The sequence below is a fragment of the Rhinolophus hipposideros genome (assembly GCF_964194185.1).
Source record: "Rhinolophus hipposideros genome assembly, chromosome: 10".
Classification (NCBI taxonomy): Eukaryota; Metazoa; Chordata; class Mammalia; order Chiroptera; family Rhinolophidae; genus Rhinolophus; species Rhinolophus hipposideros.
In genome coordinates, this window is record NC_138056.1 from 37,686,457 (window position 1) to 37,702,360 (window position 15,904).

The 15,904-nt window shown below is 35.7% G+C and overlaps 1 protein-coding gene across 1 annotated transcript in view; it reads right to left on the minus strand.

Annotated features, from left to right (window-relative positions):
• The window catches only part of PDE3B (phosphodiesterase 3B), a 140,919-nt gene that overhangs the window by 41,407 nt on the left and 83,608 nt on the right, over positions 1-15,904 (minus strand). The window contains exons 2-4 of the mRNA XM_081062655.1: positions 11,029-11,079; positions 5,994-6,242; positions 3,324-3,466 (exon numbers count right to left, since the gene is read on the minus strand). Of these exons, the coding sequence (XP_080918781.1) occupies positions 3,324-3,466; positions 5,994-6,242; positions 11,029-11,079 (443 nt within the window). The remainder of the gene's footprint in view (positions 1-3,323; positions 3,467-5,993; positions 6,243-11,028; positions 11,080-15,904) is intronic.

Here is a 15,904-nt window from a genome sequence, read left to right on the forward strand (position 1 = left end):
ATGAACACCAAGCCCCTGAAGAATGCTTGTTAACAGTTGCTTATTTTCAAAGATTTATTTCAATGCAATCCCAAGAGTAGTAATACCTCCTAACACAAAGTAGAAAGTGAAAAGTGCCATAAAAGAGGCAAGAAAAGGTGTTGAGATTCAGAGGTGAAACAGGTTACTTTTCCTTGGAGATCAAGGGAGGAGAATGTCATGGTGTTATTTTTAATAGATGACATCGAGCCCAATTTTTAAAGACAGAAATGAGGGTGAGAAGATCTATTCCAGGTCAAGAGAACAACTGCAGAGAGGCACAGAAGTGGACAAATAGTGGGACTATCAAATAGTTAAGCTTGGCCAGAGTTTCAGACAAATAGAGAAGGATGATGTTGAACAGGTATTCTGGTGATGTAAAGTAATGGCCCTTTTAATCAATTAAAATCTCAAGACCTTTAAAAGATGAACAGTGGTACATTGTTAAGGGTAGGTAATCCAGTGACTATTCAAGTAGGAATAACTTCTTCCTTAGGGTTTTCTTCCCTTAGATTCCTCTTGTCATAGATATGATAAGGTTTATAATACTTCACTATTTTTCTCCAGTCAAAGCATGAAGAAAAGCAAAATTAAATCCTATATTACTTTTTACACAAAGAAGGTAAGCTGGAAACTATAATTCACCTTGATTTTCAAATGGAATTAAAAGAAAATTATCAGAAAATTATCAGAAAACTTCAACAAAGGAGCATTTAACACATTATATGACTGTTTTTACCTAAAGAGGTTTCCAGGTCACTTTTCTATTCTCATTCTTTGCAGTACTGCTCATCTCTTTTAGTCCATTTAATTTTCCAAGTAAGAGTTCAGCTTTGTCATGAGGAACTAACACGGCTCCAAATCCCAAGCTAGGAATTTGGGTACTATTCTACAGATATTAGTAAAGGGTCCAAAAACTTCAGGACTAGAAAAACTATGTAATCGAAGTTTTGTTTGAGGAAGATTTCTGGTGGAAGGTTAGAAAATGGAACAGGTTGTGAAGGATATAAGTGGGAAGGCCAATGAAGAGGATAATTCAATAGCCCAGGTGAGGAATAATGAAAGCATGAAACAGTATAGGCAAGTGATGAAGGAGAACAAGGAATGGAGAAGAAAAGAGATTCAGAGATAGACTTGACAACTGATTAATAGAATAAGGTAACAGAATGCAAAGGTAACACCGGGTTTTCTAGGTAAATCAATTTTGTAAGCAAATTTGAGGATAACTAGAGGATAGCAGCATTGTGCCAGGATATAAAGTCAGAACAATAGGAACAGATAGAAAAGCAGGTGGAGGGATGAAAAATTTGGTTTCAGACATAGTTTCAGGGAATGAGAGGTTCAATATTGAAACCATGTTGAAAGCATAGTCAGGCTCATTTAAAACCAGTCAAAGAAGCTATGATCAGAATCCAAAGTTGTATTCTAATCAAGACTCAAAGATCTGGGATATGGGATCTCAATTCTGGAGTACTCCAATAAAATCAAGGTGAATGCCTCATGATTCCAGAGGCACACGTCTATTAGTTTCGTGCTAAAGAAAATATCACCATACATTAAAAATCTATAGCTAAACTGTCTAATATGGTTGTCACACGTGTCTATATGGTATGTATTCACATATGGCTTTTATACTTTAATTAATTAAAATTAAATCAAATGTAAATTCAGTTCCTTAGTCATATTAGACACATTTCAAGTGACCAATAGCCACATGTAGCTAGGGACTACCATACTGGACAGGACAGCTATAAACTATTCCCATCATCACAAACATTTCTGCTGGACAGCACTGACCTAGCAACTTGAATTTCAAAAGGAATAGTGGTTGTAAATGCTTCATATATCCCCATCTTATCCTATATTCAAAGTATACTTAGAGATTTATTACTGAAGCTCCAGCTTCTGCACACTAGAAAAAAATGACTTCTAGCCTTATCTCTATTTCTAATGTCTTTTATGAGGCATATAGTTTTGTTTTAATGAGAGTTAAGTGAACATATCACATCTGCCTATGTATACTTTTATAGGCAGACTTCTCAGAGTTAATGATTAGTTTTCTTTGGACCGTGTTTCTATTTTAGTGTCACTCATTTGAGGCAACAGGACAAAAATGACAAGTTAATGTATCGAACATTTCTTTAATTGAAAATGTGTGGCTGTCACATCAGTGTGATAGAAAGATTAAAAAACAGAATTATTTTCATCATTCTTTCTTAAACCTAATAATAGTCTCAAGATGATGTTTTCCATGGTTAAAAAATATCTGTCATATTTTTAGTTCCTAACATCATTCAATTCCCTATATCCTACTTCCATTAAAAAACAAACAAATAAACAAAACTATCATACTTGGACTCTGGGCAAGCTTTGGACCAAAGCTCATTTTACTGTACTGTATTCTTCATACTTCATTCCTGTTTTACGTATCATTTCACTAAAATTTTTTTAATGAAAAAGGAGTCCATATATTTGAATGTATTACAGAAGATTCAAATTACTAAATTACAAAAGAATCTGGAAAATTATAATTATCTGATATTTCTTATATATAAATGCGAACATAAATTTTAACAGATAAATAGCTATGATCTAATCCTGCCACCTAGTGTTTCAAATGTGTAACTACACAGCTCAAACTAAAAGTACAACACATGCTTCGTAATAACAGTGGTTTAACAGGAAATGCATGCTAATTCCAGGTTTATTAATATAGTTAGATAATTAACTAAATGGAAGCTTATAACTCACAAAAGGGATCACTATCTCTCCTTGCTTTTAAAAGACAAAGCAGTGAATCTTTCGTTATCAGGATAAATGGGTATATTTATATTCAGAAGATTTCAGCTCCGGCATTTTCCCTGCTTCATTTAGTTGTAGTTACTGATGGCTTTCATAGATACCTAACATCTGAGACGAATCCTGAGCACATGCTTCTCCTTTCACAAGTCAGTAACTCTGTTGACCTACCTTGGATGATATGCATGGACTGGTGACTGCTCCTGTAATGGCCACCTCTGCCAATTTAAAAGGTTTTTCCGTACCCTGTCCTAAACTGATCTTAGCTTCTTTCAACGGCCTCCCTGATTCATGTTCTAAGGCCCCAGCATGCTTTGTACCTCACTTACCTACATCTTGGGAGAAGACACGTTAGCTTTTTAAGAATCAGTGTGTCTGTTACGCCGTATTACTATTACTCATGCTGTCCTGTACATAAAATAGTTCAACTGTTCCTTTCTGCTTTTAGAACTATTTCAAACTTTGTATCACATTCAGGTTTCTTTAAACAGCTCTGGGGATTTTACCTCGAAATGCCAAATTCTTGGTGAGGCCTTCTGCCATTATTGCGTTCCCACCTTGAAGGAGAATGTTCAGTAGGTGGCAGACTTGAAGTTCCTGAGCTCCTCCTCAGCTGTGGAGTTGGTAAACTACTCCGACTGCTTAGTCCCTGTGGAATAATTTAACAATGGTTAAAATTGTCACCCTTTAATATGCTGTATATATATTATTAAATATGGCATTAAATCTATCTATACAAAGTATATTTTTATCACGTACAGGAGAAACAGGACATTTTATTCTGAAAATGTCAATTTTACTCCAAACTCCACATTCTATACAGTTTTCTACTTATCTTTCTCCTGCTAAAAAAATTGCTTCTGAACTCCCTACAATGTAACTAGATTCTTGTTCTTTTGCACATTTTATTCCTAGTTTCATAACAAATAAACTATTGACAATTTAAAAAGTAGATAATGAAAGATTTACCTTGGGATCAGGGACTATCAGCCCTACATCCCGAACTTTCTATACTTTCAGTACAGTGTTACTGTACATAGAGGTTAATCTGGAGAAACTGCAGGACTTGGAGGCACTTTTTGAATTAATGATTAAATTAAATCCAGAACACCTTTAGCATTCTATTTTTAACCTCTGTGAATAGGTGTTTTACTGAAATATACAGAAAACAGTATTTGCTTCTTATGAATTCCCCCTATCAACAGACATTGAAACCATCTCAGAAAGATAAATATCTCTTATATTTCAGTTTTCCCAAGGATGTGATTTTGTAAAGGTTCATGGCTACTTGGACTTACAGTGAAAAAGTTTGTGGGTTTTTTTTATGTAACAACCCTTTCTGGCTATAATTTAGGGCCACATAATCTCTCTTCGTTCTAAAAACATACCGTGTTTCCCCAAAAATAAGACCGGGTCTTACATTAATTTTTGCTCCAAAAGACATATTACTGCTTATGTTCAGGGGATGTCCTCCTGAAAAATCATGCTAGGGCTTATTTTCCATTTAGGTCTTATTTTCAGGGAAACATGGTACATTTTACATTAAGTTATCTGTTCCCTTTCCTTACTAATTATTAACTCCCTTTTCCTTACTAATTATTTTTTCATAAATGCTGTTGTTCTTTTCTGAAGTATCATTAGGCTTCTTATGTATTCTTTTCCAAAAACAGAGACAAATTAGATACGAAATTCAAATAAGTTTAAAGAACACTAAGAAATAAGGGTTATTTCCTGGTTCTTAGTTGACTTACTTCTATCAGTAGATTCTAGTACTAAAAATAAGTCTGATTAATTAGAATGTTCAAGAAATGAAGTGTGTAGACATCCTGTTTAATATTGTTTAAAGTGTTTCTAAAATGTACTAGTATACTTTTCTACACAGTAAACATAGGACCAATGACACTATCAATGATTTTTATGGTTAACATTTTTAAGAATTAACTATTTTTAAAAATTACTATTCTAAACATCAAATGTCAATGGAAAACAGAAAGGAAGAGCAATAAATCAAGTGAAAACTAACTCAGGAATACATTCATTTTCTTGGTGAATTTATTGCTATCCTTTTTTGATGTTTGTGATTAGCCTCTTTCTCATAGGCAGGGTCCTAAAAAAAAAAAGCCATATAACTAAACACTGTTGTTAATTTGTTTTTGACTAATGCAGGTGCTACTGTATATACTTTTCAAAAATAAAAGCATCACAAAACTACCTATGATCTAGATTTGTGATTGATAATTATCAAATTTTTGCCCTAATCACGCTTGTTTAATTTTTCAGCATTTCTATACCCTAATGCTGAGAACAAACCGAAACTAACTGATGATCAGAATCCCTCCAAAAACTACATTTAACTTTTCTAAGTTCTATATACACTATTATGAGTGAACTAAATGAACTGATTTGAATTGTATCTTTTCTTCATTAGTTTCTTTACCTATAGAATAAAGTAAACTAGAATAATCTCCAAAATGTTTCTATTTTTAAAGTTTTATGATTTTAGTAATTGGTAAAGATATTATAGTCAAATAAAACAATTAAAAGCACTCTGGACAAGCATAATATATGCCTATTTAGAACATTATTATTTTCTAAAGGAAATCCTATTTTGAAGCATTGATATTTAAAGAGAAATTAATCCCATATCTAATGATGGAAAAAGGAATGCCTATTGGGCTATAGCAATCTCCAGAAGGTAAAAGGGGGGTGGAAGGGACGGGGGCGGAAGGAATAAGAGTTCCAGAAAAAGTGAAAATCAATTTAAAATACGTAATGCTATGTAATTCATAAAATGAACATTATAATGATCATTTCTTCTTGGTTCAACAAGAACAATTCCTGTATTCTAAAGAAAAAATCTTATTACATGATTTGACTAGTAATTTGTTGTACAAGCCTGTAACTAAATTTGCTTGCTGTTCTCTACTTCTTAAAAACAAAAACAACAGCAATAGTTGTTACTGATGCAGTTATAACTGCTAATTACAGAATGTCATTTAGGATATAAACTAATATCTGAGATTGTAACGACCTCTAAAGCCCTAGCAGGTCACTGTATTATAAAAGAAGGTGATTCTTTAAAAAGAAATTCTAGTTTATGTAAGATTTAAAAGAGCAGTTTAAATTTGAAAATATCAAATGTGAGAAACAGGGCTGGCTGATCACTATATTTTGACCTTGTGAAGTTTTCGATCTCCTTTCTCAGCTGGGTCCTCTGCTTCCAAGTAGGGGTAAAATCCAGGAAACGGTGTGAGACGATTAATCTTTGGTCTACAGGAACCCGAGAAAGCACCCATCAAGCTACTGATACTCCGCAGTGAAGAAATGACTTGTGGGGGGAGGGTTGGATCAATCAGAAGATCTGAGACCATATTGCGAGCCTCATTTAGCACTGAGAGATCAACTCCACTTCCACCTCCAGAATTCTAGAAAAGGAAGGGGAAAAAGTAAAATTATATATTTGTTACACAGAAAATTCATACTTACTCTGTTTTAAATCAAGGTCTATGTAACAATATCTAAGTAATTGAGTCCTATTAAATATTAATTTTCATTTATTTGGACATAACATAAATGATATAACAAATGGTATAATTCTCACTTTTGATGTTGAAGTATGTAGCAGATAGTATGAATTTTCATTTTTTCTATATTTATCATTATTTTATCATATTTAACAATATTCATTACTGACTTTGTATCTACCATAAACTAAATTTGTTTCTATTTCGAAATCTATAATTTCTACATTTCATTAATTTATTGATTCCCTTTTCTTTATGTCAAAATTTCTTTTAAACACATACAGCATTTCCTTCATTTACCTTACTCACTTAAGAGGCAGTCTAGCATAGTGACAGGCTTTATTGCAATGTTATGAGCTTGAAATCTAGACTTTTAACCCTAACTATGGTGGTATATGACTTTGAGTAATCATTTAACATTTGAACCTTTTAGTTTCTTCACTGTAAAATCTGGATAATAGCACCTACCTCATTAAGGACTGATGCGAGAATTAAATCTGATAATACGTGTAATGCACATAAAGCAATGTGTGATGCATATAATTATAGTGCAATATATAACAGTGTTACTGTTAATATTATAGAAAATGATGAGATAAAAATACAGGAAAAATAGTATCAGAGTTCAAAGGAAATACTTGAAACTTTGAACTGAATGGTTAACAAAAACTTCAGGCCAGTCCCCCCAAAATGGGTAGAAAATATATTTTTAAATTTTAAAATAAACATGTAATTAATGGATACATATGATATGATTTTTAAGTTTTGAAAATATTGTGTTCAACTCAATTACCCAAAGAAATAAGTGCACTGATAATCAGAACAGTGAATTAAATGTTACTTTTGCTTTACTGTACCTTGAGTTTACATTTGAGTGTGTTTGGAATTCATAATTATTCATAGTATTTCATGATTTCACCATAAAACTGTTTATTAAGTATCCTCAACACATTTTACAATTGAAAAATATTATGAAAGTTAGACCACTAATTAGCTAAATATGTCTTTGCTCTTTGTGAAATTCTTTATTCTTTCAATTGTGAACTATTATTTTGTATTAGTTTTTATTTTAAAACATTCTCCATTATTGGGGCATAGCCCAGCTATTTCTAGGTTTATAAACAAATATCTCTACATATCACTGTAGATAATTAAACATACTTCTGGTAAATAGCTTCCAATAATTTGAATTACTGAGCAAAGTAAATGAACATGTTAAAATTTGATCATTACTATAAACCTGCTCTCACATAGGTTGGTCAAATCTATACTTCCATGAGTTATATATAATAGCATCTATTTTCCTTCACCCGAATGAGAAATCTGCTGTTATTTGAGTTGGTGTTCCCCTATAGGTAAAGTGTCATTACTTTCTGACTGCTTTCACCTTGTGTTTAGTTTTCAAAAGTTTAATTATGGCATGTCTTGAGTAGGTTTTTTGAGGGGAAGTTGGTCCTATTTGGTACACATTTAGCTCTTTGAATTTGCAGAATTATGTCTTTTGCAAAATTTGGGAAGCTTTCAGCCATTATTTCTCCAAATACTCTTTTATTTATTTTTTTGTTTTTTTGTGTGTGTTTTTTTGTTTTGTTTTGTTTTTCTTCAAATACTCTTTTAAACTGACTTTTTCTGCCCTCCTTCTCAGACACTTATGGTATGAATGTTGGATCTTTTGTTATTGTCACTCAGGTCCCTATGGCTCTGTTCATTTTGTTTCTTTGTATTTTCTCTGTTGTTTAAACTGGGTAAATTCTATTGCTCTATACTCAAATTCACAGATTCTATCCATTCTGTCATCTCCACTCTACTGTTGAGCCCATTCAGCAAGTTTTTAACTTCCATTAGTGTATTTTTCAGTTTTAAAATTTCCATTTGTTTCTTTTTTTATAACTTCTATTTCTTTGCTGAGTTTTTTCATGTCGTTAATTTGTTTCAAGAGAATTTGTAATTGATTGTTACATTTTTATGATGGCTGCTTTAAATTTCTTTCTCAGATAATTCCAAATCTGATTCATCTTGGTGGTAACATTGATTGTCTTTTCTCATTCAAGTTGTGATTTTCCTGGTTCTTGGTATGACATGTGATTTTTTAATTTTATCATCAGCATTTGGGCTATTACGCTAGAAGACTCTGGTCCTATCTAAATTTTCTATATCTCCTTGTTGATTTAGCACATAGGTCCTAGTCTATTTTATCCAGGCTGTGTTCTAATGACAATCTAATTTTCAGACATTCACAGCGGTATTTCAGTTGCCTTTTTTTTTTTTCCCTCCTGGTGCCACTAGGGTTCCCACTGATACCTCTATTGGTGGGGGGCAGTGGGAGGAAGGAGGGAGAACTTCCTCAGGTTGGGCCACCTGGTACCTCCAGGTGGAAAAGGGAGTCTCTAGGCCACAGGGACAAAGAGCACTTTCTGGGTTAAGCACTTGTTGTAGTGGTGTCCCCTGTGCTGGCCCCTGGCCACTGAGTGTCTCTCACTGGGGGAAGGGGTCTCATGCCCAGCAGGGAAGGAGAGTAGTCATGCACCTCATAACGATGTTTCAGTCAACGATGAACCTCATATACAATGGCGGTATACAATATAGGCTATATCATCTAGGTTTGGGTAAGTCCACTCTGATTTTTGTACAGTGACAAAGTCGCGTAACAATGCCCTTTTCAGAATATATCCCAGCTGTTCAGTGGTACATGACTGTATTTCCTTTGGCCACTTATTGTCAGTGGAGTTCCTGATGAATTCTCTGTTGCTGGAGTCACCAGACTCACTTGGTATTGCCAGTGGGATACTCATTCAATCTCAGGGAAGAAATGAGCCTGCCTGCATCACGTTCTAATAGGTTGAGAGACAGGGCCTGGGTTACCTTTTGCTGTGGAATGGATGTTGTTCCTCCATTACTGGGGTCCCTGAACTACTCCACCCTCCCTCCTCTTTCCAAGTTTCATAATTCTCCTTTGGTTGCCTCATGCATTATTCCTAGAGTTCCTAGTTGTACTTAACACAGAGAAGCAGGGAGAATTAAAACTGATAATACATGCAGAGTACATAAAACAATGTATCGTTTATGTAGGTAAAGTGCAATAAATAACGATACGTAAAGTGGTCAGACAAAGATAAAATTGTATCAGAGTTCAAAGGAGCTATAGATAACTTTAATCTGAATAGTTAACAGAAACTTTATGGAAGGGGTAGCATTTAAGCTGAGCATTTGGTAGGACTTTATTTATAAAGATTAGGGGGAAATGATGTTTTACATTAAAAGTAAACAAAAACGTATTTGGGGAGCTCATTCTTCAAGAAGAAGTATAAGTAAAGGTACAAAAGTGGTAAAATAGCATTGTACAGGGAACATAAAAATTCTACACCGATTCATGACTGAAAAGGGAGGAAAGTCCTTAGTACACCAGGATTAGAATGAAACTTCCTTCATCTGATAAAGGGTATACCTACAGAAAACTTCAGTGATATTTTCCTCAAAAGACATCATGATGAGCCACAGATGGAAATACTGGGATAATATATATACATGTATATATTCAGGTCCAAAATTAATAAAGAATTCCTACTGATTGCTAAGTACAAGATAGATAATCAGTAGAAAAATGGTCAAAAGACCTGACGAGAGGATATCTGGGTAGCCAATTAACACATGAAAACATCATCAACCTGATGAGTTATCGGTGAAATGCAAATATTAGAACCACAATGAGATACTATTCCACAACTACCAGAATGATTTAAAACAGATATTACCAAGTGTTGGCAAGGACGTGGAGCAACTAAAACTCATACGCTGCTGGTGGTTGGGTACCAATTGATACAACTTCTTTGGAAAATTCCCTGGTGCCGTCTACTAAAACTGAACATAAGCGGGCATCCTGTGACCCAGCAGTCCACCCTAAGATATACACCCAACAAAAGACATCAAAGGGTGTCCCAGCAGCATTACCTTCAATAGCCAAAAAATCTGAAAATGAATGTCCATCTACGATAGAATGGATGAATACATTGTAATACATTCATTTTAATGAAATACTAAATAGAATAAAAATGAATGAATTGCTGTTCTGTGCAATCATATATTAATCTCACAGGTAAAATTTTGAAAGAAGCAAAATAGAAAACTACATTATGATAAAGTTTATAAATAAGCTACACGAAGTGCTTGAAGTCATGAGAGATTATCTTTAGAGATATAATTAATAACTAGAATGGTCTTGAAATGAGGCTTCTGGGATGCTGGTAATATGTTGTTTCTTAATATGGGTACTAGGCATATGGGGTGTTTCGTCTGTGAAAATTCACTGAGGTGTGAACTTTTCTGTATGTATAGTTCAGTAAAAGGTTTACCAAAACCTGTAAGCAGACTGTTTTTGCTTCCCCAACAAAATATTTTGCCAATTGCCATGTTTTTTGTCATATATGGCCTTTAATCTTTTTTTCCCCCGTGTGGATCAGTTGCTCTCAATTAAGGGGAAAAAAAATCTCCTGCTTAATATAGAAATATGTTTGGTGTCTTATCATTTTCTTTTCCCTTACAATTAATTTTTTTTTAATCCACCTAAGTGAAAGTTCTGGTTATTTTCGCTCAGGTTAAAGAAAATCTTATAACAGCAATCTTGTGAATATAACGTTAATTTAAATGTCAAGTTTCATTACAGATATTATTAGTGATATCACATATTTACCTGGTAATGAGGTTTATACCATTGCTTTAAGTCCCAATCCCAAAGAATCATCTGAAAAAAATAAAATTCACTTAGTTACAAACCAGCAATAAATAAACAAATGTATATAAAAACAAAATGGAGCCATCTAAATTACAGATATCTAAAATAGTTTAAAATTTGAGAGAGGAACTGAGAAGGTGAGAATAAAAATGATCTCTATACAGAATATTTTATTAATTATGCAATTTGTGATTGAGAAATCAAAAGGAAAGTCATAATAAAAATCACTAAAATAAGCTATATTAACCTTCAAAATATCTATCACCACAAAAAGGGAAACATAAATCCAAAATCACACCTAGTCACTAAAAATAAACAAGAAAAATGATAAATCATCACTCTTCTCACCCTCTACAAATGATTTTCAACCAGTGTCAGTGGGTGATTCTATTTCCTTACCAGTAAGGCTCTTCTGTCGAAGACAGTTTAAAAAGCTTGTCCTTGTGGTTAGATTAAGTGTAAAGGAAGCGAGCATAAAAAGCAACACATAACCCTTTTGATAATCAGTGATGGTCTTGGTATTTGTTTCCTTTATACAATGGTAACTTCTTAGTCCCAGACTAGTTTTTTCCTGCCCCTCTCTTCCTAGCATGCTTTCTGGCTACTTCCTCATCCAATAGTCACTATGATAAAGGAGATAAAATTAGCTTTAATTTAGCAAGCTATAATCGCTACCTATCATTAATCCTAAATATCTTTTAAATTTACTTAGTTAATAAATAGATCTCCTTCTGCCTAAATAATTGATTATAATTGTGATTTTCTCTAGAAACCCTAGTCTTGAATATAAGCCTAGTTAATTTGTAATGTAATCACATAATTTCTATATACTGAACTGTTTGCGTTATTTCTTGTCCTTGGTCTCCAGTCTTCTTGGTTGCAAAAGATCTTAAGGTGTTATCTACTCTATCTTTATTGGTCCAATATTTTATCAGAAGTTGGCAGATTCAAGATGTGGAAACTAAAATGTCCTTCGATAGATAAATGGATAAAGAAGTTGTGGTATATATACACAATGGAATACTATTTGGCGGTAGGAAAAGATGATATAGGACCACTTGTGACAACATGGATGGATCTTGAGATTATAATGCTAAGCGAAGTAAGTCAGACAGCAAAAGCAGAGAACCATATGATTTCACAAATATGTGGTATATGAACCCAAAACAACAAAAGAACAAGACAAATGAGAAACAAAAACTCATAGACACAGACAATAGTTTAGTGGTTACCAGAGAGTAAAGGGGGGCGGGGGATGGTAGATGAGGGTAAAGGGGATCAAATATATGGTGATGGAAGGAGAACTGACTCTGGGTGGTGAACACACAATGGGATTTATAGATGATGTATTACAGAATTGTACACCTGAAATCTATGTAACTTTACTAACAATTGTCATCCCAGTAAACTTTAATCAAAAAAAAAAAGAAGTTGGCAGATTTTTTTTTTCTGTGAAGGGACAGGTAGTAAATATTTTAGGCTTTACAAACCACATCATGTCTTTGTGGCATAAACTTTGTTTTTTGTGTTAGTTTTAAATGAAACTTAAAATACACTTAGAATACAAAAAAACCACATTCTTAGCTTTAGGGCCAAAGACAAGCTGTTGGCAGGATTTGGTCCGTGAGCTGTAGCTTGCTGGGCCCTTGTTAGGTAATACATCCACCCTTAATCACTTGAAAAATTGTCCGTTGTTGTTATCACCATCTGGTTAACATCTTTGCAGCTCATCTCTTGCCAGTGAAGAGAAACTTATTCTTTCCCAAAGAAATCCAGACATACGACAACCACTTACAAAATTCATGGACTAGTACCCACAAAACGGCTATTGTATAACTGCATATAAAGTACACTATATATATTAATGTAGACTCATTAAATATATGCAGTACTTTACATGGCCCTAAGTGTTATCCTGATAGAATTATTTCAGGTTGTGACTTAATCAGCATATATTCTAGATTCCAGAGACATTAATTAGTGCAGTTTATGTTGGTAACTTCCTAAAAACACTCACATTAAGATTAACATTACCTAAAACCCCTAAGTTTCTTTTACACAGCAGCTCATTCTTACTTGAAATCACTTTCTCTAGGATCAAAATTACATTGACCAAAGAGCAGCAGGTCTTTGTCTGAAATCCCGTGCATATTAGGAACTGCAGACACATACAGTGAAAGCCACAAATTGGTGGTAGACTGCCTTCTGTGTAAAATAGGGTATAAGGTATGGAAATACATTTTTTGATGTATTTTTAGAGGAAAGCAGTTTTGTCATAAACTAAGGATGGTTATCTCTGAATGAGTCAGAGACAAATTAAGGGGGACTAGGAAAGTAGTAGAAGGTTTGCAGAAAAGGAATCCTGAGAAAGGAAATTTTATATGTGGTTAAGCTGAGTAAGACTGTCATAAATCTAATCAAGTAAGTGAATTCAAAACATCAAAAGTAAATTAGTGCAAACTTAGAGGTTGGTTTCGCTTTTAAAACGACTTGCTATTTTATCATGGGGAAGGGTCTAACTCAGCCCCCCAATACGACCTTCTTAGGGTGGTGATAAAAGAGCAGTCCACCATTTTGCTCCATGGTGGCAAGCATGAACATGGTTACAAGACATCACAGCCCTTAAAGAAAGCCCGCCACTTTCAAAAAGCTCGCCTTTCCATGCGCGCCCGCTTTGTCTCCAGCTTATAAAAGTGGCCAAACAGTGGCAGCTGACTCAGCTCGGAGGACCTTCCTCTCCTATGTGATACCTCCCTTGTGCTGGAGCATAAGCTTAGTACAATTCGTCTGGAAATTTTCCCGGGGTTTCCTCTCGATGTTTATCTTGGGAAACCCTAGAACCTCAACGCTGGTATCCCTACCACTGATCCACGTTGGAATACGAAAGATGTTGATCAGCCCAAGCTGGAACATTACAAGAACTGTGTTCTGGTTGGGTGAAGGAAGGAAGTACCCAAACAAAAAAAGTTGTAATAAGCTTCAGCAGCGTCCAGATGAAAATCCGTCTGAATTCCTAGATTGTATCTTTGAGGCTTGTGGCCGATATACTGATGTGGACCCACAGGTCCCTGAAAGTTTAAAGGTCATGAACATGACTTACTGGGCAGAGTGCCCCTGATACCCAAAGAAAGCTTCAAAAGGTTGAGGGTGCCTCTGGCATGCGTAGGTCCCAGCTGATGGAGACTGCTTGTAACGTTTTCAATAGCAGAGCACAGGCCTCGGGGCGGGAACGATGAAAGATGAAGCAATAGGCTGATTTGCTGGCTGCTGCTCTGACCACCAGAGGGCGTCAGAAAACAACCAATAAGGTAAGCCCCCCCCCGCCCCCCCCCCCCCGAAAACAAGGGACCTGCACCCAAAACTGGCCCTAAACAGTGTGCTTACTACGAACAAGAGGGTCATTGGACAAAAGAATGTAAAGAGTAAACAAAGAACAGGGCAAAGAGAAATGAGGAGCATCACAGATGCCCCAATTATCCCAGAGTGACCAGGAGTGACAGGGCACAGGGGCTCCGATCAACTCCACTGGTTCCTTCAACATCACCCGCATGGAACCCCGGTCACTCTAACGGTGGGAAAGAAATTAACGGACTTTTTAATCAACCCTGAAGCCACATATTCTGTATTAAATAGTAGGTTGACTAAACTCTCCTCCGAAACAATGCTCAGGACTGGAGTGTCACGAGCGTCACTACAAAAGCCATTTCTCTAGCCATTAGATTGCCAGATGGGAAGAACAAACCTTTAACATCGCTTCTTGGTATATGTTGGAATGCCCAGTGCCACTTTTAGGACGGGACTTAGTGACTATACTAAATGCCAAAATACCTTTGCCCCCAGCCATATCAGTATTAAGGTACCTCAGGCCAAAATACCTTTGCCCCCAGCCATATCAGTATTAAGGTACCTCAGGAAGAAGCTTGTGCTTCAAGACAGCATTGCTGGCTTTAGCCCAGAAAGAACTTCTGGCTGAGGTCCCCAAAGAAATCCTGCAAGAAATAAGTCTGGAAGTATGGACAAAGGGCAGGCCTAGGAAGGTAAGAACAGCAACCCTCATCCAAATATGATTATGGGCAGCAGTAACCGTCCCTCCTCTAAAACAATACCCTGTACAAGACTTCAGCCCAGAGGCCGAACTACTGGCCCTGACCTGAGCCTTGTATCTGGGAAAAGGTAACAGAGTCAACATCTACCCCCACTCCAAACAGGCATTTACTGTGGTACACGTTCACAGGGCTATTTGAAAGGAAAGAGGGCTCTTAACATCAGGAGGTAAAGAAATTAAACATACCCAAGAGATATTAAATCTCCTAAAAGCAGTAATGGAATCTCAGGAGGTTACCGTTATGCATTGTCCAGGCCATCAGAAGGCAGAGAGCTTAATCTCCCAAGGGAACCATAAAGCAGATCAGGCTTCCACACGGGCCGCCTGAACAAAAACCCCGGCATCCCTGAGGGCAGCTCTTATTCCACACAGACTTAAAACTGGCTCAGCCTACATATTCTTGACAGGACCCAGAAAGAGCAAAGGAGTAGGGCTTCAGCACACTCCAGAAAGATGCACAGATAAGCAATGAAGAGGGAATCCTTCTGATTCCTCGACACCTAATGGAAGAGTCAATTCTATCCACCAGAGCAGTCATTATGGACAGGATGCCATACTCCAATAGATACAAAAATATATTACTGAGCCACATATGCAGAGGACTATTCAAAGGTGATTCAAAAATGTACCATCTGTGCCAGAAATAATCCAAGGATGGACCTCCCCAGAAGTCAAAGGAATCCAAAGCCAGCTGAGGATTAGGCGCAGGATAAGACTGGCAAATTGACT